Raw genomic sequence first — 24,374 nt, forward strand, 5'->3', positions numbered from 1 at the left:
TAGCTGGGCATGGTGGCAGGTGCCTGTAATCCCAGCTACTTGGGAGGCTGAGGGAGAGTTGCTTGAACCTGGGAGGTGGAGGTTGCAGCAAGCCAAGATCGCACATTGCACTGCAGCCTGGGCAACAGAGAGAGACTCCATCTCAAAAAAAAAAAAATAAAGACAGAAGAGAAGAGGAAGAGTTTGCCAAATGGGTGATCTTGTCATTGATCAAGAAGTGCAAGACTACCTATCACTCACTGTCATCCCAACCAGTGGGACCAGTCAACATCTTTCTTGAGATATTCACACCTCAAGAGGAAGAAATGAAGTACCAAATGAAATGTGGGGAGTGGAAGGGTGGAGAATGACAAGTGTCAGCCATCATTTCTCCCCAGGCTATGAAGACAGGCTTAAGCAACTAAATGCAAATTAATTACTTTATTCATATATCAAAAAAAAAATAGGACATTTACACACACAAGCAAGACTCAAAGACATAAAGGCTTCTACAGTTGGAAGATTATAGACTTATCTCTAAATATCCACATCTGGTCAACCCCCATCCCCAAAAAAACCTTTTCTAAAAATGGATCAGTGCTAGAGTGATGTGGGAGAGGAGAAGAGAGTGTGATGGTGAAGTGTCCATCAAGTTTTAAATACATATTTCTATATTTATATAAGTAACATGACAAGTTGACAAAGTCCTTTCCAACAGGCAGACAGATTTGTCAGAGGCGTTTGAACCACAGTGACTCCATCTTGAGTAGGGGCTGGGTAAAATAAGGCAGAGACCTACTAGGAGGCTGCATTCCCAGAAGGTTAGTTGTGCTTAGTCATAGGGCGAGATAGGAGATCAGCAGGATACATGTCACAAAGACCTTGCTGATAAAACATCATGCGGTAAAGATGCCAGCCAAATCCCACCAAAACCAAGATGGCAACAAAGGTGACCTCTAGTCATCCTCACTGCTCAATTATATGCCAATTGTATTGCATTAGCATGCTAAGAGACACTTCCACCAACGCCATGACAGTTTACAGATGTCATGGCAATGCCAAGAAGTTATCTTATACGGTCTAAAAAGGGGAAGAATCCTCAGTTCCAGGAATTGCCCACCCATTTCCTGGAAAACTCATGAATAATCCACCCTTTGTTTAACACATAATCAAGAAATAACCATAAAAATAGGCAATCAACAGTCATCGGGGCTGCTCTGCCTTTGGAAAGCCATTCTTTATTCCTTTACTTTCCTAATAAACTTGCTTTCACTTTATTCTATGGAGTCGCCCTGAATTCTTTCTCTCACAAGATCCAAGAACTCTCACTTGGTGTCTAGATGGAGGCCCCTTTCCAGACATGGATACATTTCCTGTATATACTCACACAGACATACATATACCCTTCAAAGGAGGCATGCTTAGAAATAAAAATAAATAACTGATATATTAGCAATTGATAAATCTTTATAAATTATAAACTACAATGATATATATATTGTGTGTGGGGCAGGGGGGTGGGAGGTCTATGAGAGAGGGAGGGAAGGAGGAAGAGAAGGAGATGGAAAAGGGGGAGGTGGGAATAAGAGAGGGGGAAGCCAGACACCTAGGCGTGGTTATTGGCTACACATTGAGCTGGCTGTTTTACCAAGGTTATCAGTCTTTCAGAGATCAATAATAAAATGATATGAAGAGAACGAGGATACCTATTTTCAAAAATATGCTTCCAAAGATGCCTGTGGCCGGACATGCCAGCAGAGAATAGCTGCATGATGCAAAATCCCATTACTTTATCATATCCATCTATGTTTTAGGTATATTCCTTTACCAGGACATCATAGCCTTAAAAGTCACTCAAGGTTTCTATTGCAGCTAAGGTCAGAATCCTAAAGTTGTGCATTCACTCCCTCTGGGTCCTAGATTTTTGATCACTTGAAATGTTCTGTTTGCAAGTCGAAGCAGTGAGTCTCAAGCTTAAGTAATTATGGACCATATATGAAGAAGAAAATGCCCACGCGGAAAATAAGTCAAGTGAATGCATTTACTTTATTTTTATTGAAATGTAACTTATTATGCACAAATACAAAATTTTTAAAACAAAAGCAATTTAAATTATTTCAATTCGAAATTACGTAGTTTTACTAAAACTCAATTGTCCATATTGAGTTTTGCAGTAGAAAAATAGAGTCTCAGGCCAAGTTATGTATTTGAGGTTTTTGGGGGGGTGCTTTAACTTCTAAATGTTAGAGTGTCTATTTACATAAGCATGAAAACTATTGAACAGAAAAGTTATTAGGAACTTCAAACCTTTGCTTGCAGGTTAAGGATAATCAGAATTCAACTTAACCAAATGCTGGCTGGGGAGCAATCCCTTCATACTGATTTTACAGATTTACTTGGTAAATCTGAAAAGATATTTTGTTCACAGAAGACTAGTTTTGAGGAATTAAAAACTGCATTAAATGGCATCTAAACCAATTACTGAGTCTGGGGGCAGGAAGGGAAATGCTATACCATACAACTGCTAAGACTACTTCTAACAAATGTAGGAAGCTGTTATGTAAAAATGGGAATCCCACTCAAAACATAAACATAGTACTGCCCGCTCGCCAGGGTTCTTGGGTCTGCCCACACCTCACGGTCCCACACTCACTTCCCTCCACCCCTCTTTTTTCTATTCAAATACTGCAAAAATCTTTTGGATTTCCTGAGCCTTCATTTTAGCACATGCCAATTATAGGAACATACATGCACAGAGTTAAGAAATCCATGGCTTTGCTTAGTGCTAGTTTCATCGAGATGACCCAGAAAATACTTTTGTGACTGTTCTTAATTTGATTATAATCAAAATGAAAAATGTAAAGTAAAAAAGAGCTTGGATTTCCATCCAAGGATAGCCAAACTCCAGTCAGCGAAGCCTAGAGCTGGCTGCCAGGGCAGCACTCAGAGTGGCTGAGTAACCTACCCAAGGACACCCAGAGGGAATGCAAACTTAACGTGCTCCTAACATCTTCCCCGTGCTCACTCCATCCTAGCCATACTGGCCGCCTTCTGTTCCTTGAACAAAGCTCTCACCTGCCTCAGGGCCTTGATACTGGCTGCTCTCTCTCAGTGGTATGTTCTTCCCCAAACCTCCCAAGACTGGCTCTATGCTACACTCACTTTTCGCCTCCAAAGTCTCTCTTGAAGAGGACTTCTGGTCTTTTAGAACCAGTCAGTTTCTAGCATTCGTGGAACTATCTTAAATCTCTGCCATAGCTCTTATCACTCTCAGATGTTCTGCTGGGTATTTTTTTTTTTTTTTTTTTTTGGTTTATTTGAGATGGAGTCTTGCTCTGTCACCCAGGCTGGAGTGCAGTGGCACCATTTCAGCTCACTGCAATCTCCACCTCTCGGGTTCAAGCAATTCTCCTGTCTCAGCCTCCTGAGTAGCTGGATTACAGGCGCACGCCATCACGCCCAGCTAATTTTTGTATTTTTAGTAGAAACGGGGTTTCACCATGTTAGGCAGGCTGTTCTCCAAATCGTGACCTCAAGGGATCCACCGGCCTTGGCCTCTCAAAATGTTGGGATTACAGGCACTCTCAGATGTTTTAATCTACGTCTGAAAGTGATGAGAGCTATGGCAGAGATTTGACTGGCAAGTTTATTTATTCACTGTCTACTAGAATATAAGCACCATGAGTACTGGGACCTTCTTGGTCTTATTTACTGCTGTGTCCCATGCACCTAGGCAAGTCTGGCACATTATAAATAATCAATAAACATTTGTTTAATGAAGAAATGAAGGAAGAAACAGGAGGCACGGGGCACAGAAAGATGATACAACTGCCCCTCTATTTAATCCAGTCCACTACCCTTACTCTGAATGCTTCACATCACATTGCTCGTCTTAATTGTTTTCAAACAAACAAGTCCAGACGCCTGCTCACAGGGGTCCCTAGTGGGCTCCTGCTGTCCAGCCTTGCTCCACGTGAAGATGCCCTCTTCACAGAGCAGTGGATCCCCCCATCCTGGTTCCAGCTCTAGGAGTCTCACCACAATCCCACCAGCAAAACCTCTATCTCCTGCCTCAAATTCTGGACACAGGATATCTCTCCCAACCACAGGAACACTCCTGTGCCTTCTTCCTCAACACGCACTGCTTCAGCACAATGTTTCGAAACCCTTTAGTCTGAGACACACCTGTAAATTTTCAGAACTTCCCCTTTTCCCCACCCCACAGATACAGTAAGAGCAGCACCAGGCTTGTCGGGTTTTGTTCTCCTCCATGTGTTTCCAGCAGCGCTTAGCAAAAAAAGTATTAAATGAAAAAAAAAAAAAATGTGCTGTTTCTCGCTTTCAGGAACAGCATGGACAAAGGATCCAGGGAGGCAGAGGGATAGAATGGCCCATAGCTGGCTTTATAAGAGAAGAGGGAAGCAGGCGCAGTCCATGCGCCTCTGGTAGAGAGAGAGGGTTGAGTCTGGGGAGCCTGCCTGCATGTTGCAAGAGGCCCCCCAGGGCTTCCGCGCAGACCAGGACATGGTTTCCCATTGATGTGCCCTGTGTAAGCTCCCACAGAGGCAGTTCCCACTGGGGAAATTCCCTCCAAGGAGTTGTCACGCCCCCTTTCCCTTCCTTCTCATCTGGATAACCCTCTTTGCTTCCCTGTATCTCTTTAAAGGGCTCCTGCCTTTCAGCTTCTGGCTAGAGAATGAAATCTGAAATGCAGCCAGTTCACAGGAAGCCAGCCAGCTGGGTGCGCAAAGAACCCAGAACTGTTCCACACCTCAGGCTCCTTTCACAATGCAAATGGATACCTGACTCAGGCACTGTGGTACAGGACAGCAATGTGCACGCTTCTTTTATGTACGTATTTTTTTTTTAAGCACAGAATCTCTTCTTCCAAGAAAATGGTATGCAGAAACTCAGGATAGAAAACCAGTTAGGAGCAGAGGTTGGGAATCTCAAAGCCACTCCAGCCCTTTCTCCCTGAATTGATCCTACACATGCATCTATCCTAGAGAATCTTAGGAACTTAGCAGAACACAGCTTAAACAGTGTCATAAGAAAGAAAGCATGTGAGCTTTCTTATCAAGACAGACCTGGCTTGAAAATCCATTCTGTTACTTACTAAACTCACTTGGCCTCAATGTCCTTCTTATCTCTAAAATGAGGACGTATACATCTCCTAGGATTATGGTGAGAATTAAGTGATAATGGAGGTTAAAGAGGCCTACTACCCATCTTGGGCTCTCAAGAAACAACACAGCAGCTGTACGGACAGGAGCTAACAGTGTCATGTCCATGGTTTGGTTTGTCATTTCTAAACACAGACACAGGCATTCCTCCATTTCCCAAACCCAAATCCAGAAAATCCTGGTTAGTTATCTATCACTTTTTTTTTTTTTTTTTTTGAGACAGGGTCTTGCTGTTGCCCAAGCTGGAATGCAGTGACATCATCATGATTCACTGCAGCCTCGACCTCCCAGGTTCACGGGATCCTCCTGCCTCAGCCTCCCAAGTAGTTGGGAGGTGTGCACCAACATGCCTGGTACACAGGTATGCACCAACATGCCAACAGCACCAACAGCTAATTCATTTTAAATTTACTTTATGTAGAGACAGGATCTCCCTATGTTGCCCAGGCTGGTCTCAAACTCCTAGGCTCCAAGAATCCTATTGCCTCACTGCCTCAACCTCCCAAAGTGCTGGGATTACAGGTGTGAGCCACTGTGCCCAGCTTCCTATTACTCCTATAATCTTGTGGCATCCAAACTCGACTTTCTTAAATATTCCAATGCAAATATGTATTTCTGTAAAATTATTATTTTTATTTTAATTTTTGGAGCTCTGTAATAGTCTCAACACAGACAATCACAGGTACAGAGAAGACGTGGGTTGTCAATATACTGGAATATAAACACTAAGGGCAGGTATAATATTTAATGAAACCAAATTCTATAATATACTGCTATATTCAAAGCTCCCTGGTCCTGGTTTACAAAGAAGGAACACCAGGCAGAGGAGAATGAATGAAGTCGCTTTCATAAAATCTTGCCTTCATCTGTAGAAGGGTGTATGGTTGTTCCTCTTTCTATTCAGTCCATCAGCCCACAAAAAGCTCTGCATTTGGAAAACTGGACAAATTCCATATTCACTCAAGTAGAATGGCGATCTGACTTGGCAACATGTTTCCACAGAAATTTGTGCAAAGAAAACAAAAGGGAAGGACATTACATCCATATCCATGTTCTCCTCACCAACAAAACCCTTGAAGACTGGAATTTCCCTGCCTGTCTTCTGAGCAGATGAGGACCTGAGCCTATTCCAACAGCCTGTGGATCTATACTCCACAAACCCCACTGTCACAGACTCCACTAGTCCACTGGAGATTTCTCCCATCCTATGCACTTTGTGAGTCAAATAAATTTCCATTGGTTAAGAAGTGTGAGTGCAGCTGCCATTTTTACTTGTTAACTTAAATATCACGATAAATGACCAAATTACAGAAAACCAAGAGAATCAGAGAGAAGTCAACCTAGAACCCTGATATCACCAAATTGCTGATTAACTTACAAACAAAATACACCACCATCACCACTTGGGAACTGTCTATCTTCTCTATTTTTAGGAAGATAAGTTTTCCTTGTTTAAACTGTGTTGAGGGGCCAGGCACGGAGGCTCATGCCTGTAATCCCAGCACTTTGGGATGCCAAGGCGGGCAGATCACCTGAGGGCAGGATTTTGAGACCAGCCTGGCCAACATAGTGAAACGCTGTCTCTACTAAAAATACAAAAATTAGCCAGGCGTGGTGGCACGCACCTGTAATCCCAGCTACTTGGGAGGCTGAGGCCGGAGAATCACTTGAAACCGGGAGGTGGAGGTTGCAGTGAGTTGAGATCATGCCACTGCACTCCAGCCTGGGCAACAGAGTAAGACTCCATCTCAAAAAATAAATAAATAAATAAATAAACAAATAAACAAATAAATAAATAAATAAATGTGTTGAGTTGGAATGTCTTCTAGATGTGGCCCAGAGCATTCTGATTAACCCATTCAACACAGCACCTGCCACACAGGAGATGGAAAACACCATCATTGTACCTATTATGACTTCTTCCATCTCTACATCCCTTTGCTCCCTCCATTATTACTTCCCCTGCCCAATATCCCCTCAAAACACACCATTTAGCTCATTCAAATACCTTTTTTAGATTTATGCTTGTTTGGCATATTTTCCCAGAGTGGCTGTATGTATTTAATATGATTAACAGCTTTAGTCATTAAACAGCATTTCTTTAAGAGGATTGCACGAGATTACCCTTAGGGTCTTGGGCTGAAATCATTGCACTTGTACACAACCAGTGTAGGTAATGGAAGTTCATCATAATGTAACAAGTTCACTCAGTACTTAATATAATCGACGACACAATCCATAAAAATATTCTTCCTAAACTAATCAAATCATTAAAATGTCAGCTTCTACACAGACGCTCCATGGCACTCCTGCCCCTGGCCCAGATTCAATTCAAATGGAATTTTGCTGAATTGCCCTGATTTATGAAGTCTATGTTTCTTCATCCTGCCCCCTCCCTGTTGCTTAACTCTGCTGCCTGAATATAGTTGTCCCAGCAAGCAAATAAACTGGCTGGAAGCCAGAAGCCATGACACAAAGCAAGCTCTTGTCAAACGGTTTCCTTATTAGCTGTTCACATACAATAAAGACTGTAAGGTTTTTCCCCTGTACGCAACACGTTCAGAGCATTTTCCCATTTGTTGGAAACCTGAGATCAGGAAGAAAAATAACTCTTATGCACTACATGCCAGAGAGAGAGAGCACTGGATTCAGTGAGAGAGAAGGAGAAAAAGAGTGTGTGAATGTGTGTGTGTACACACATTGCAGCCCATGGTTTATTAACAGGGCCTAATTATGACAATTGCTTCCTGTGGGTCTGTAATCAGCCTGGTATTTCTCAAGGCACTCTATTGCAGCACTGCTCACTCTAGTCACAGATTGCCTGAATATTCTCCAAAACAAAACTGATAAAAATAAACAGCTCGTTTTGAGGGTATTCACTTCTGAAACTGCAGTACCAGACACCTCAATAGAAAATATCTCATTTGCCCCACACTATTCCAAACCCAATGCTTCACATTCGCACATTTCCTCTACAGAGATCCAAAACAGTTTCTAGACTGCAGTGCTATCCACTATGATAGCCCTTGTCTAGCCCCATGGGGTGACTTCCATTTAATTAAACAGACCAGGCACGGTGGCCCATGCCTGTAATCCAAGCACTTTGGGCGGCTGAGGCAGGAGGATTATTTGAGGTCAGGAGTTTGAAACCAGCCTGGCCAACATGGTGAAACTCTGTCTCCACTAAAAATACACAAATTAGCTGGGCATGGTGGCAGGGACCTGTTATCCCAGCTAGTCAGGAGGCTGAGGTGGGAGAATTGCTTGAGGCCAGGAGGTAAAGGTTGCGGTGAGCAGAGATCACACCATTGCACTCCAGCCTAAGTGACAAAGCGAGACTCCAACTCAAAAATAATAACAATAATAATAATAATAAATTAAACAAAATTTAAAATTCAGTTTCTTAGTCAAACTAGCCACACTTTGAGTGCTCCACAGTCCCATGTGGCTTATGGCTGGAACACTGGACAATAAAGATAGAGAATATTTCTGGCATCACAGAAAGTTCTCCTGGACAGCTCTATAATCTATAGCATAACACATCTTCAAATGAAAGGGTCAAACAATAGCTGAGGATGAGCAGTTATTTTTCTTTACAATGGTAAAAAGGAGTGTGCCAATCTCTATAACTGTTAAAAGAGGCATACTCATAATTATTTTTATTTTTCAAAAAGATAAATTTGGACCCAATGCCCACTGGCATTTTTATCATAAATAAGTGTTAACACATAAGCATAAAATAATCAAAGAAATTCAGGAAATATTTATTGAATAATCACTATTTGCAAAGCACTCCATCCTAGCACACATTCACTGCCTCAGCTCCCACGGAAACCCTTCGAGCATCCATCAGTACATCCCAGGCAGTCACGGCCATTTGCCATTCCCAAGTAAGTTATACAATCTCATGACCCCTCCTTTTATTTTTCAAGCGGTTTTTTTTCTTTTTCCCCCATTGGAAGCCTCCTTTGCCCATAAAAATTCAAAGCCCCACTCAAATGCCACCTATTCCATGGACTGTCCCCCAGCCCTGCAAGAACTAGCCCATCAATAATAGCATTCATAACAATAGCCAACATCTGTGAATGTGTGTCAATTTGTACTTTACACAGACAGTATCTTATTTAATCCTCACAGACAACCCTATGAAGCAGGTACCACTGTTGTTTCCATTTGAAGATGAAAAATAGTGACCAGGCACGGTGGCTCATGCCAGCACTTTGGGCGGACAAGGCAGGTGGGTCACCTGAGGTAAGGAGTTTGAGACCAGCCTGACCAACATGGCGAAACCCTGTCTCTACCAAAAATACAAAATTAGCAGGGTATGGTGGTGCGCGCCTGTAATCCCAGCCACTCGAGGGGCTGAAGCAAGAGAATCACTTGAACCCGTGAAGCAGAGGTTGCAGTAAGCCAAGATCGCATCACTGCACTCCAGCCTGGGCAACAAGAGTGAAACTCCATCTCTGAAAAAAAAAGAAAAAAGAAAAATAGTGAAGGTGAGAAAATTAAATTACTTGCCTAAAGTCCCACAACTGATAACTAATGGAGCTGGAATTTGACTTCAAGGCCCTCTAACTTCAGATACCACATTCTTAACCAATGTCCTGTGCACTTTCTTTCTTGTGGTGCATATCCTTTATTCCTTTCATTATTCTGAGTTGTGCACACATCTGTCTCAATCTCATCTCCTTCCCTTGTCAATTCCTTGAACGCAAAAACCACATCTTATTCACTTTTGCCCTCACCCAGCACACAATAAATAGAAAAGAAGAAACAGAAGATTGTTGAGAAAATGAATGAATGAATGAGTGCTTCTATTTGGCTATTGGATTGTGACTGTAACTTGCAGAATCTAGTTCTAGACCAAACTAGGACATGGTGGCCCTTTTCCATCCCCTGACATGATTCTTGGGTCCACCATTGATGTCCCAGTCTTCCTCTGAACAATTTTCACCATTACACCAATAAGTCATGGCATTCAATAGCACAGGCCAAGATTTACCAACTGTCAGATTCTGAGTGGCAGCCAGAATGTCATCCAAGAAGTAATACTTGTTTCAAGTCATCTACCCTAGGGCCCAGCCCATGTGGGCAGCAGATGACAGCAGGCTACCTGCCCAGGCTGACTAGTGAGATGACATAGGCTGACCGGTGAGATGATGTAGACTGACATCCAGGGGAGCAGGTGGAAGAAAATGCTGGCACAGGGAACCTGTGGTATAATCTCAATGGCTATGGAATTCTGGGGGGGAAAGAGTGGCAAGCTGAGCTAGCATTCCTGGAAGAGCCCCCCATATCTGGAAGGCTTGAAGAAACATTCCCACAGGGCTAAAAGCACTAGGCATCAAGGAAGGATGTTACAGCTCATTTCAATTCAAACGACCTTTACTAAATAGCTACACAGGGATAGCCCTGGGGTCTGGGGAGTAGCTATTTAAAGGTGAATTAAAACACGCTGCACCCTCAAGAAACTCATTAGTCTAGCAGGAAGCCAGACATTAAGCCAATCCACAGTGATACAAGGTGATCTTGATAAGGACTAGAATGAGGCATAAGAAGACTCAGGAGATGGTAACATCATTAGTTCAGAATGAGAATTTCTGGTCTGGGAAAAACTTTACAAAATTGAAATCTGTCTGGGTCTTGAAGGATCAGTAGGAGTTTGACCTGTGGGTACAATGGAAGCTGCTGGCATCCTGCGTGTATTCCTTTTATTGGTCAGTGTAGTCACCCCTAGGCTGCTGGGATCTTGCAGGGGAAATGCCTGGGTAATTACCTACCCCCACCCAAAGGCAGCCTACAGCCAGTTAGTTACTGACTGATATGGGGGTCTCCATGGGGCCATACATGCCATTCATGCTGCAGATTCCCCAGGGGTTAAGGCGGAGGTTGGACTTCAACTAGACCCACATCCTTCCCCAGCTTCCTGCCCTGCCCCATCCTGCTTCTCACATTCCTTTACTGGCTTCTACAAAGAAATAATTCTCTCAATAAGTCACTTGCATGAGAAACCCCGTCTCGGGACTCCTCTAGGGAACCCTACCTAAGTCAGAGGCAAGTGGGGGAGCAGCAACCAAAGTAGGGAGATTGTCATGTGCAGGCAATCCAGGCATGGATATCTGATGAATGCCGGCAGCTCTACCAAGTATCATGGTAAGACGTTCAGATCTTTATTATGCAGGAAATACACAGCCACTGGACAGTTAGAGGAAAATAAGAAAATCAGAATTCCTAAGCTGCAAAATTTTAAAGCAGGGACTTTGCTACTATAACATATGGAGGGGGTATAGGCTAGGCCCATAGTTCAGAAAGCTGGTGGTCTGTGCAGCCTCCAGTAAGGCTGGATCTAGGGTAGTGAGAGTGGAACCTGGAAAAAGGGTAAATTCAACAGAGGCAGAAAAAGCAACACACTTTGCAAAGTAGTCAGGAAGGCAAACCCAGGCATTCGCCACACACAGTGCAGAAAGGGTTGATGGTGAGTGATCATTTTTTCAGCCCAAACCACATCCAGCCTTCCTAAGAGACCTGGCACAGAAGAGCTCTGCTCATATACATGGCACACCCTCATGTTAAATCTTTGGTTATTCCAGAATGGATCCTTCTAAAAGTTTCAAACACAAAACTCACTGTCACTTTTCTTCAAGTGACCACTCATTTTATAATGAAAACATGACGTAGAAATCACAACTTCAAGCCTCCTGCCATCCAATTTAAGACCTACAGGCAAAACGTACAAATGGCTGGGCAGCCTCACCCCTCTTGCTGTGTCACTCCACACTGTGAATGCCATGACTGTCACTGCCTGTGCTAATGCTACAATCCTAGTTCTACAAGTGGAATGCATAGTATCATCCTATTTTCAGATGGGACAACTGAGGATCAAAGTAAGTTGTTCAAGGAGTTATAGGTCTAATGGGCCCCAACACTGATGACCTTCCCATCACCTGCTGCTACCGTCTTAGCCTCAGTAATGTCCAACCTCATTAATTTTAACATGGAGGACCCATCCATATATTAAAATCCAATTCTTCTACTCTTTAAACTCAGCTCAAGCTTCACTCCTCCTATTAAGTCTGTACCCCAAATGAATCAGACCTTTTGCTGCATCCTCATTGTACCTGTGTGCACAGACCACAACTGCACCACCTATATACTACATACTTGAGGCATACATTTATCATCACTCCTCTGGGTTTCTTCCTTATGAGACTATAATAATGTAGGGGAAAGGCAGACCTGGCCCCTGTCTTTATATCCCCAGAACCTAGCACAGAGGCTGGTAGGAGTAAATGATAAGAAAATTATACTCAAGGACGGGCGCGGTGGCTCATGCCTATAAACCTAGGACTTTGGGAGGCCGAGGTGGGCAGATCACCTGAGGTTGGGAGTTCCAGACCAGACTGACCAACATGGAGAAAGCCCATCTCTACTAAAAATACAAAATTAGCCAGGCATGGTGGTGCACACCTGTAATCCCAGCTACTCGGGAGGCTGAGGCAGGAGAATCGCTTGAACCTGGGAGGCGGAGGTTGCGGTGAGCTGAGATCATGCCATTGCACTCCAGTCTGAGCAACAAGAGCGAAATTCGGTCTCCAAAAAAAAAAAAGAAAAAGAAAATTATACTCAAATATCCAACAAGTTCTGTTGAATTTTTTTTAAACACTCATATGTAATGAAAATTACACTTGATATATACTAACGCTACGATCCTAATTCTACAAGTTGAATAAATTGGATGGCCCAGGGTCTACTCCCAGCCCTGACACGTAGCAGTCAAAGTGATCCTGGGGAAATACGGAGCTTCTTGGACCCATAGATTATTGGCACATGAAGCCATTGGGCTAGAAACTCTCAAATGTCTTTTTGAATACAAAGAATCTTGTTGCTACTCACATTTATAATAAAGCAAAATAGTCCATATCCAATTTTCCAGTAGCTCTTTGAAATGGATGTTTGTGAAAACATTCATGTAGAAGCCCTAAGAAGTTTAGCCAGAAAGCCTAACTACTTTCTTCTTTAAAGAGTATTTGCTAAGGAAGCATTTATTCAGGCAATTTTAAAAAATGGTTTTAAGTCTTTAATGTAAACATTGCCTGATAATGGCAAGAGTAGGGGTAAACAGACACTACTACAAACTGCTAGTAAGAAAATAAATTGGGAGGTCTTTTGTGGAAGGCAATTTGACAATTTATCCTATGGAAATACCTGAGGAGGCTTGTAAAGAAATGCTATGATTATAATAGTCACAGCACTGATTGTAACAATGCATATTGCAACCAAATGACATACAATTATTTGATAAATTATAGTATATTTATGCAAAGGAATACTATATAGTCACATACAAAAAAAATGTGTTTATACAAGTATATTCAGTAGAATGGAAACTGCCTAGAGTAGACTGCTGGGTGAAAGAAGCACTTTAGGAGGCAGTGATGATATTCTTGCAAAAGAAAGTACATATGAGTGTTTGCACGTACATGCCTGTGGTGTACATATCAGCGTATGAGCACACAGATCACAATCACCAGGAATATCTGAGAGGTAAAATTATCAGTGATTTTAAATTTTGCCATTGATATTACATGTGTAATAATGTATGTGTGTATTTTGTTTCTAGCTTGCCATATGAAATAACCTTTAGATATCGGGGCAGGAAGTGCGTAGCTAGGATGTGATATTCCCACCTCCTTTGACAGTGTGCTGGTTACTTAGGCCTCATTCTTCTAGTGTCATTCCTGTTTTGGTTGCAGGGTAACCTATGCCAGGGCCCCAGCAGGTACTCCTGGCAAACCTCACCAAGCTGTATGGTTTCACCCTCCCACCCCCTCTGTGTGCTCCATAGGCTGTTATCTGCTGTCTAGTTTCAACTACCTTTCTCAGAAACTCTCATTTCCGTATGAAAGACAGAAGAGAGATCAAAAGTGTGTGGCGGGTTTTATCTGTTGTCTCTCTCCTAATTCTACTTTTAACTACTGTAAAAGAAGTGGAATCTGGCAGGGCATGGTAGCTCATGCCTGTAATCCCAGCACTTTGGGAGGCCCAGACAGGCAGATCACTTGAAGTCAGGAGACCAGCCTGGCCAACAGGGCAAAACTCCGTCTCTACAAAAAATACAGAAAAAACTAGCTGGGTGTGGTGGCGGGCACCTGTAATTCCAGCTACTCAGGAAGCTGAGGCAGGAGAATCACTGGAATCCGGGAGGCAGAGGTTGCAGTGAGCAAGATTGTGCCACTGTACTCCAGCCTGAGCAACAGAGCGTCTCCAAAAAAACAAATAAATAAAAAAGTGAAATCAGGGAGTTAATGCCCCAGAGGCAGTATATATTGTCTCAGTGCTCCATTAATTTTAACTTAATTGTTGTGGTACTACTCTTTAGAGCCGTTGATTTAGTATTTGTTTCTGACTGATGAATGTGAAAAAGCGAACATTCTTATTAGATAACAGGTTTGCCCGGCTATGACCGTACTCTGCACAGAAGACTCTATGTAGGCATGACACATACACAATAGGTTTTAAGACAGAACAATTCCATTAAAATTGGAAAAACTGAAATATGGTTGAAATGCTTATTAAAGAAGAATACACATATTAAAAGAACAGGCAATTTTCATTACTGATGCTATTTCTAAGCCTATCCCCCAAATTCAAAGTACAGCAATTATTATTGACATTGTTATACCAACAATGAAAATAATATCACCATTTCTGAGAACCTCTATGGACCAGGTCTATGCGCAGTGCTAAAAAAATAGATCATCTCGGCCAGGCACAGTGGCTCACGCCTGTAATCCCAGCACTTTGGGAAGCGGAGGCGGGCGGAAAACGAGGTCAGGAGATTGAGACCATCCTGGCTAACACGGTGAAACCCCGTCTCTACTAAAAATACAAAAAATTAGCTGGGCGCGGTGGTGGGCGCCTGTAGTCCCAGCTACTCGGGAGGCTGAGGCAGGAGAACGGCGTGAACCCGGGAGATGGAGTTTGCAGTGAGCCAAGATCGCGCCACTGCACTCCAGCCTGGGCAATAGAGCGAGACTCCGTCTCAAGAAAAAAAATAAAATAAAAAAGATCATCTCACTTATAGTCCCCATTTTATTGATGAGGAAACTGAGGCCTAGAGAAGTTAAGAACATCACACAGCAAGTTGGTAAAGCTGGATGTTGATGCCCATGCTTGTAACCCCTGTACATCACCCTTCCTCAATCAAATCATCAGGGCCCCTCTCTGAGGTTCCATTTTAGCACTTAGAGACCCTGGTGATTTTTTAGTCTAGTTCTTTTCAAGCTAGACTCCACGGAGCCCTTGATGGCCATTTGGGCAAAGTGGGGGCAAGTTTAAGGATCAGAGGACTCCACTTTCCTCTTCCAATTGAAGTGCTCTGTGGTTTTTATTTTATTTTATTTTTGAGATGGAGTCTCATTCTGTTGCCCAGGCTGGAGGGCAGTGGTGTGATCTCGGCTCACTGTAACCTCTGCCTCCCAGGTTCAAGCAATTCTCCATCCTCAGCCTCCGGAGTAGCTGAGATTATAGGCGCCCACCACCATGCCCAGCTAATTTTTGTATTTTTTAGTAGAGATGGGGTTTCACCATGTTGGTGAGGCTGGTCTCAAACTCCTGACCTCAAATGATCTGTCCGTCTCAGCCTCCCAAAGTGCTAGGATTAGGTGTGAGCCAGGACGCCTGGTCTGTGGTTATTTATTTCAGATGTTAGACTTGCCCATGAAATTCTACATCTACAGAATATTTGAAAAATATCAATGTACAAGATTACTGTATTATGTTTTGTTTTTGTTTTGTTTTGTTTGAGATGCGAGTTTTGCTCCTTTTGCCCAGGCTGGAGTGCAGTGGCGCAATCTCGGCTCACTGCAACCTTCACCTCCTGGATTCAAGTGATTCTCCCGCCTCAGTCTCCTGAGCTGGGATTATAGGCGCGTGCCACCATGCCCGGCTAATTTTATCTTTTTAGTAGAGATGGGATTTTACCATGTTGGCCAGGCTGGTCTCGAACTTCTGACCTCAGGTGATCCACCCGCCTTGGCATTCCAAAGTGCTGGGATTACAGGTGTGAGCTACCGCGCCTGGCCTAGATTACTGTATTATGGATGAGGAAACTGTAATCTAATATCAAAAGTATGACTGGGGTGTAGAGGGTCTCCATTTTAATCTGGATTTGCTAATGAGGCATATTTGACTGTGTCTAACTCAGTTTTCCCCTTGGCATAAAGACTTGAGTAATGGTTTTTTGTTTTTTACTTTATGTCAACGCTCTGAGGGAGGACAAATAAAAGGGACTGCAAAGCACTTAGTGCACAGTAAAGTCCTACATAAGCATTTGTGGTGCCTAATCCCAGCACTCTCCGGGGCCTGCTCCTGAAGCTGGTCACAGAGAAGGAAGGTACAGACAGGCCAGGGCCTGCCAAGACACAACCAGGGCGCTGAGCAACCTACAGGAGCGAGCACGCACGTAGCTTGGGCGAGCATGGAAAACAGACAAAAGCGTCATCCACAAATGGAGCCAATCCTGTACACGAGGACCAGTCGTGGGCTCCTAGCTTGTTTCAGCAAACAGCAGGCATTGACCCAGGGCAGGGTGGGAGGGCCCAAGGCCTCTGAATTATTAACTTCTCCTGTTCCCACGTGAACTTCACCATCAGTGCTTACACCACCACCTGGCACCGTTTGGAGGGATTTTCCACCTTCCTCTGGGGAAAGTGAAACTTATATGGAGGAATGAAACAGAATTGACTTCTGGCTTCTCTTTGAGAAGGCTTCCTTCTTCCACAATTGCTTCATCTTCATTTTACAGAGGAAAACGTGGATGGCTTTGAGGCCAGTTTTATGATATTTATGGGGCGGATTTTTGAGAAGTATATGGGTTACCCGAGCCAAGAATTATTATAAAGGAGCCTCCTAAGCCTGAGGCAGAGAGATCTGTTCTGTCTTGTTAAAAGGGACCACAATAAGTTATTAATTCCATTTAGGATTTGAGGCAGAGGAAAGGGCAGACATGATTACACACAGATGTGTGTAATCCACACAAACTAGGAAATAAGCCACTCTTATGGGTAAATACACTTGATTCCCAGCTACAGACAGGTAAAATGTTCTGTCTCTCCAACCATGGCCAAACGATCTAGCAGTTTGTTCAGAGCTCAAACACATAAATTATATATACTTGACATTTATCCAAAGTCACTTTTTTCTTTCTTTCCTTTAATTTCTTTTGAGGTAATGTTTACATGAAAAATATACATCTGCATCCTATAATTTTTAGGCATCGACTACTATGAATTAAACTTGATCAGCTCTATTTAAAGGGGGATGTTTATCGCTTAAGTGCTGGCACCACAAATTGTCCTGAAAAAGCACAAATCATCACTAAGTTCAGAAACTTTCCAAAAGTTGATGACACTTTCACAACAATCTCCTGAGGCTCACTTTAGGGTCCTTCACAATGCGGATAACTTGGGGTTCCTAGAAAGGATGGTCAAAAGTTGCCTAACTTGCAACAATGTGAGATTAACGTCTTAATCATTAACTTAAATGGCATTCCTGACTATTCTGTGAAAAGCATTGCCTCAAGAACAAATGATGAATAGAAAGGAAGTGATAGCCTTAATTCTTAAGGAGCTCAAAGTCTAATGGGGGATACAAGATAAACAAAAGCAAGGACACAACCCTACTGGAAGCAAAAACACAGAGTGCAAGTAATTATATCTGAGTAATTAGCCTCAAGTAATACTGGGAAGGCAGGCATTATCTTAGCTTCGCTTTGGAGGTCAGCCAAAATCCCTATTCATCCCTTCGTGGGCCTCTCATTTAAGGAGGACTTTTCCCAACTGCTATCAGAGAACAAATATTTGGAGGTGATTTTTCCACCTCCAGTGATGATTGAGGAAATACCTGCTCCCCGTCTCTGTAATCAGTCCATCAACACTCTGAGATCTTGGGGAGGTGTATGTTTAATTTATATCCTACCTCTTTCCAAAAAAGATTTAAGGTAGCTTACAGTAAAGGCTCATACGCCTAGGGCAATGTAAAAAAAAATAAGAAATATTTAAATACATTATAGTAAGAAGAGATAGAGGAGGGTGCTCTGAAGTAGTAGCAGGTTGGTCTTGCAAGGAAGCACCAAGTTTGGTTGGAAGTATCTGGCATGCACAGCGAGGTGAGAGGCAGAAAGAAGTCATTCTGACTGCCCTTGCCAAAAAAAAAAGGAGTAGTAACAATTTATGAGATGCTAACTTTATCTTAAGTGACAGAGAACAAGGTCAACAAATGTTCAACTGCTCAAGCAGCAGGTTGTATTCTTATATTTTAGGATCGCGGACTCCATTCAGAATCTAAGAACGTTCTGGACCTATTTCTCCCATAAACTCATAACCATACAACTTTACACATAGTACCAGGGTTCCATGAACCTAGACTGAATACTTGCTGTGGGAGTTCTCTGTAAAGTTGAAATTTGTATAGGAAATCCTCAATATTCATTTTCACTGAATGCATAAAAGGTCACTAGTTGAAGCCAGACATCTCAAAGTAATCCTTTGAGTGTGGTTTCTTCCTCCTGCCATGTATAGCCAACAATGGCTTGTAGCCAAAAATGGGATCATTCCACTTGAAGGAACTTGACCAAAACCCTAGTAATTTGTCTTGGTCTTCATTTTTTCCCGCTCTTTATCTTGGGACGTGCTTGCATTCTTATGCTGAGATATTTTTCCTGTTTATCTACTTATGTTTTGAGTTGTTGGTTTTTAATTCTTGGCTTTCACATATTCTGCATCTTAAATTCTCCTAATTTACTGTGTAATTAAAACACCCATGCACATTTGTTCTCAATTAATAGAGACAAATTATTCCCCAGTGGAAGACAACTCTATTCCAACTTGAAACTGGAAGGGCAGATAGGCCTGAATTTTAAATGTTGTCTAACGACTCTAATATTCTTTGTTGAGAGTATTTAAGAGATAGGTTAATGTATCCTTGGGAGACAAATATTCCAAAAATCTCATGCTCACCCTCAGAACCAGATGATTCTGCAAGTTCCCAATTTTGTAATCCTTCTTAAGTATATTAGGAATTTGTTTATAAAATTATCCTCAGAAGGAAGATAAAATTAAGCTGGATAAAATAAAAGGCAGTTGAAACCAGTTAAATAGCCTTTAGTTTGAATACCAAATATTCATGTAAAATCGATGCATCCACCATAAGCCTACATACTTACAGCTTTAGAAATATTTGAGAGCATTAAAAAATAATAATGGACCAGAGAGAAAGTTGACATATTTATAATCCACAGGTAAGTCTAATATCAGTACCTAGTTTGTGTGTGTATATATACACACACATACACACATATACATATATATACATGTATATATTATATATAAATATATATATACGTATTATATATCATATTTGTGCAAACATTTGGAAGTTATTCATTTAAGCTTCATTGTGAATCATTTGCAAAATTACAAAATAGATTGTAATTAGAGCTCAACTATTTCATACATAAGTAATAATATGATGGAAAATACTCAACAATATAAAACCTGGTAATAAAGAGACATCTTACTAATTAAGATTTCAAAGGGATATTTAGAAAAGGAAAGAGAGAAAAAGAATCATTCTTGAGGATCTGCTAATCTGAGAAACTATCCTAAGTACTTTATTTAAAAGACTTCTTTTAAGCCCAGTATCAGTCTTATTTGACAAATGACATTATGCCCATTTTTAAGACAAGATAACTGGGACTTAGGGAGGATTAGATGGCATCGAAACATTCTTCTAAAATTACTAACAAGGAGGCCAGATGTGGTGACTCATGCCTGTAATCCCAGCACTTTGGGAGGCTGAGGCGGGCAGATTGCTTGAGGTCAGGAGTTTGAGACCAGCCTGGCCGACATGGTGAAACCCCGACTCTACTAAATAAACAAACAAAAAAACAAAAACAAATTAGCTGGGCATGGTGGCGTGAGCCTGTAGTCCCAGCTGCTGGGGAGGCTGAGGCATGAGAATCGCTTGAACTTGGGAAGTGGAGGTTGCGGTGAGCTGAGATGGCACCCCTCGACTATAGCTCGGGTGACAGAGCAAGATCCCATCACAAACAAAATAAATAAAATAAAATAAAATCACTAACAAGGAAAGTTCTAGTAGTCTTGCCATAAAGTCAACAACACATCTTTGGAAAGGCCACAGACCTTTCGACCAGCAGCTATTTCAAGTAACTGATTCTCAGCTGGCTGGTTGTAACAGCCAAATGCGGATTTACACTGAGTACTTTGTTCAGGGTTCAACACATTTTACATCAGATAATGCCTGCTGTTCCCATTTTTCCTAGAAATGGGGTATGAGTACAATTCCTGTTTATGTAAACTCCTGCCACAATGAACCTTTACTTGGTCAAGATAGGATAACACGAGGGCTAAAGGAACGAGGCCACAATAGGAGAAAAGCTATCTTCTGCCAAAATCAGGGTCAAGTCCAAATTGTCCCTTTAGGGCTTACCCTGATAGAACCAGGGATAAACACATTGGGAGAAGAAATGAGTTTAAAAACAGGCACAGAAAGAGATTTTTAAAAATAGCTATATTGGACCATTAGAATAGATGGACTATGAAATGTACACAAAGATGTTATTCAAGTTCACCTTGATTGTTTTACTGGGTCCTAACCAGGAGCTTTCTGTAACTAGACTGGGCATATCACCCTATCATATGTTTAACAGGTGGACTGTACTGGCTCTCTACACTGTACTACATGAAGAAACAAAAATTTTTTTTAAAAAAGTTGTAAGTTTCTATACGTATAACCAAAGAGGCAAATTATATTTTGGGGGGAGCCTTATTGATTTTTGGACCCCAAATAAGATAAGGATTAAATCAATGTCAGAAATAATAATATGAATACACATTAGTTAAAAAACCTAATTGTATTTGAGATCATTTCCTTATGGAAACCTTTTCTGAGAGCTAATCAATCCCTCTGTAAAAGGAGAAAGTGAGAGAAGAGGTAATGTTTTAGAGTGTTATCGTGACTGGTTATTTTAAGGGAAGAACAGAAATAACTTGGCAACCAGGAGTCAATAGGAACGGAAGTCTTTCTGAAATGATTTGTATATTTCCCTACCTAAATTGGCCTCTTTTACTCATCTATCTTTCACATGTTATACAAAGCCTGCTTATGAAAGTGAGAATATAGGTTCAGGGTCTCACAGCAAATGGGATAATGGCATAAGCAGACTCCTGTTTTTGTGATTTTCTCAAAAGACATTTCATATTTTGTAATTCAGTAACCACAGCACCAATTTCTGAGATGTAAACTTGATTCATGTATTCATTCATACATTCATACAAACTAGACCCTGGGAACACAAGGGAAGAATGAGTCATGGCTCTGCCTTCATGGAAGATACCTGCTGCCTATGGAAAAAGACAAATAACAAGAACCAAAGGAATTATGACTGTGATAGAGACATAGACAAATGACTATATACAAGCCACTCTTCTGGCTACTCTTGATTTAGAAATTATCCTCTTTATGTAGACCACTTCCTCTGCTGGTAGCACACTTAATAGATGACGTGGACTATGTCAGGTCTACAAGCTAAAACCCATGGCCAAATCTGGCCTGCCACATGTTCTGGTACAGCCTGCAAGCTAAGAATGATTTTTACACTTTTAAAGCATTAGGAAAAAAAAAATCAACAGAAGAATAATATGTGAAATTCAAATTTCAGGTTCTTAAATAGTTGTATTGGAACACAGCCACACTCATTCATTTATGTAAGATCTATAGTTATTTTCAAGCTACCATGGCAGAATTGAAGAGTTGTGACAGAGACCATATGGCTCACAAGACCAAAAATATTAACTACTTTGCTGACCCCTGGTTTAGATGGTTTGGACCTTATCTAACATAAGAGTAAATTAAACCAATGTCAGAAATTATTAGTATCAGAACACATAAAGACACGGCTCCTAGTGGCTTCCAAAAGAACGAATTCGGTAATTACCCTAGGAAAATCACCCAGCACACATCAGTCATAAAAATCCTGTTTTTAAATACACATCACCACATTCTGTCTTTATTAAATAGCATACATATTACTGGTATAGGTAATAAATTATGAAATACTACAATGTTATTTGAATACAAAATTAGTGTCAAATTACTTTTAAAATATAGTTGGTTCATACTTGTTCAAAAACTATTCGGCAAACATTTACAGAGTAGTACTGCCTTCCAGGTAGCCTGCTAAACAGCAGAAAAAGGAAGATGAGAATGACAGTCATTTAAGGAATCTATGTTTAGAAGGAAAATATAATCAACCCTCAAAAAATATGGTGAGACACCAGGCGCAGTGGCTCACACCTGTAATCCCAGCACTTTGGGAGGCAAAGGTGGGCAGATCACTTGAGGTCAAGAGTACAGCTTGGCCAACATGATGAAATCCCATCTCTACTAAAAACACAAAAATTAGCTGGGTGTAGTAGTTCATGCCTGTAATCCCAGTCACTTGGGAGGCTGAGGCACAAGAATCGCTTGAACCAGGAGGCGGAGGTTACAGTGAGCCAAGATCATGCCAATGCACTCCAGCCTGAGCAACACAGGGAGACTAAAAAAAAAAAAAAGTGGATAAGGAGGCATTTCATAATAAAGCCTCAATATTCTTTTCCCCACTTTCAGTTTTGCATTGGCTTAAACGAGGTTAAGCCATGGAAAATGGAAGATGGATTTGTGTAGACCAAAGAAGTTCATGAATTTTATAGTAAAATAAAGGTTATTCATCAACTGACATATTATAAGCCATATTTTGTAAATGACTGAATAGTAGAGTTAGAAAGCCAAATATTAAATAGCTTTTAATATTGCCAAGAATGTCTGTGTTTTAATTATCTTAATTAATTTGCCTTTCTTCTTTTCATTCACTTTCCCCACTGTGTCCAAATAACGATTCCCTCTTTTGTTGCTCCAGTCTTCCAGGGATTTGTAGACTGTCACCTTATTTTGAACTCTGACCCAGCTGGCTCCTCAGCTGTCACTTAGCCAACTATATCAATTATATAGAGATATATAGTTAGATAGATAGATATACATATATATATACATATATCTGCTATAATCTTTCCCTATAAGACCATTCGGCTAGCATAACCATGCTAGACTGCCATTCACTGAATAAAACCTAGTGTTTTACATTGAATAGGGATACATCCTAAAGGCTGGGACCCCAGATTATAGGAGAAATGATCATTCTGCTCCCATGATTCTGCAAATGGTTTTTCTTAGCACTGTGAGCCCCAATGAAGCAAACAGCCTCATCAAGTTCTCTCTCAGCTACTCTGCTTTCTCCATTCCACCTACCTCGTATCTAATCTGTGGGTCACATGTATGGTGACAGTGCCACCCTGGAAGACTCAAATGCTTATGACTCAATGTGCCAAACAACCAGCCCCAAATTACTGAGAGTGAATGATGCCTCTGCTCCCATTTCAGATTAGAATGTGTTATGCAGCCATGTAGTTGGGTCATCCCTGCAAGTGTTTTATCACCTCTCCCATTCTTTAACATTTCTTATAAAACCAATATATTATAATGCCTTCAATATTGTCATAATAATAATACATACAATGTATTAACAAATAAACTCTCCTGTAGTCCCAGCTACTCGGAAGGCTGAGGCAGAAGAATCACATGAACCCGGGTGGCGGAGGTTGCAGTGAGCCAAGATCGTACCACTGCACTCCAACCTGGGGGACAGAGCAAGACTCTGTCTCAACAACAACAGAAAAAATAAAAATAAAAATAAAAAAACTGTTATTTACCGAAAGATTATTATGTGCCTGGCACTGTCTTGCATGCTTTATATGTATTAACTCATCCGGTTCTCACAATAATCTTATTAAGTGCTATTATTATCTCCACCTTACAACTAAGGAAACAGGCTGCAGTAATCCATTTCTGGTCTTGTTCCTCCTTTCTAGAAGAATCTCTCCTGTGTATCTCCTCTCTTCCCAGGGGCTGTTCGCTTGACCCGCGACTAATGGAAGCCCAGCTCTGACTGCCCCTCAGGGGATGGCTCCTGACTGCACTAGCTATCCCGGGTACTGCTATTCTGCCAGTGAATGATTTAAACAGAGAAGCAGAGAGGAAGTCCACTAACGGGTTCCAGGAAAGTCTCTTGCTCCTAAGAGGAGACCCAAGGAG

The 24,374-nt window shown here is 41.6% G+C and overlaps 1 protein-coding gene across 2 annotated transcripts in view; it reads right to left on the reverse strand.

Moving 5' to 3' along the window:
* The window catches only part of EXT1 (exostosin glycosyltransferase 1), a 314,157-nt gene that overhangs the window by 132,930 nt on the left and 156,853 nt on the right, over positions 1–24,374 (reverse strand). The window contains exon 2 of one of the 2 annotated variants that reach the window (XM_063709448.1): positions 12,630–12,752. The exons of the other annotated variant lie outside the window; for it this stretch is intronic. Within the exon in view, the coding sequence (XP_063565518.1) occupies positions 12,630–12,752 (123 nt within the window). The remainder of the gene's footprint in view (positions 1–12,629; positions 12,753–24,374) is intronic. 2 annotated transcript variants of the gene reach the window in all.

Source organism: Gorilla gorilla, chromosome 7 (assembly GCF_029281585.2).
Source record: "Gorilla gorilla gorilla isolate KB3781 chromosome 7, NHGRI_mGorGor1-v2.1_pri, whole genome shotgun sequence".
In the NCBI taxonomy this organism is placed as follows: domain Eukaryota; kingdom Metazoa; phylum Chordata; class Mammalia; order Primates; family Hominidae; genus Gorilla; species Gorilla gorilla.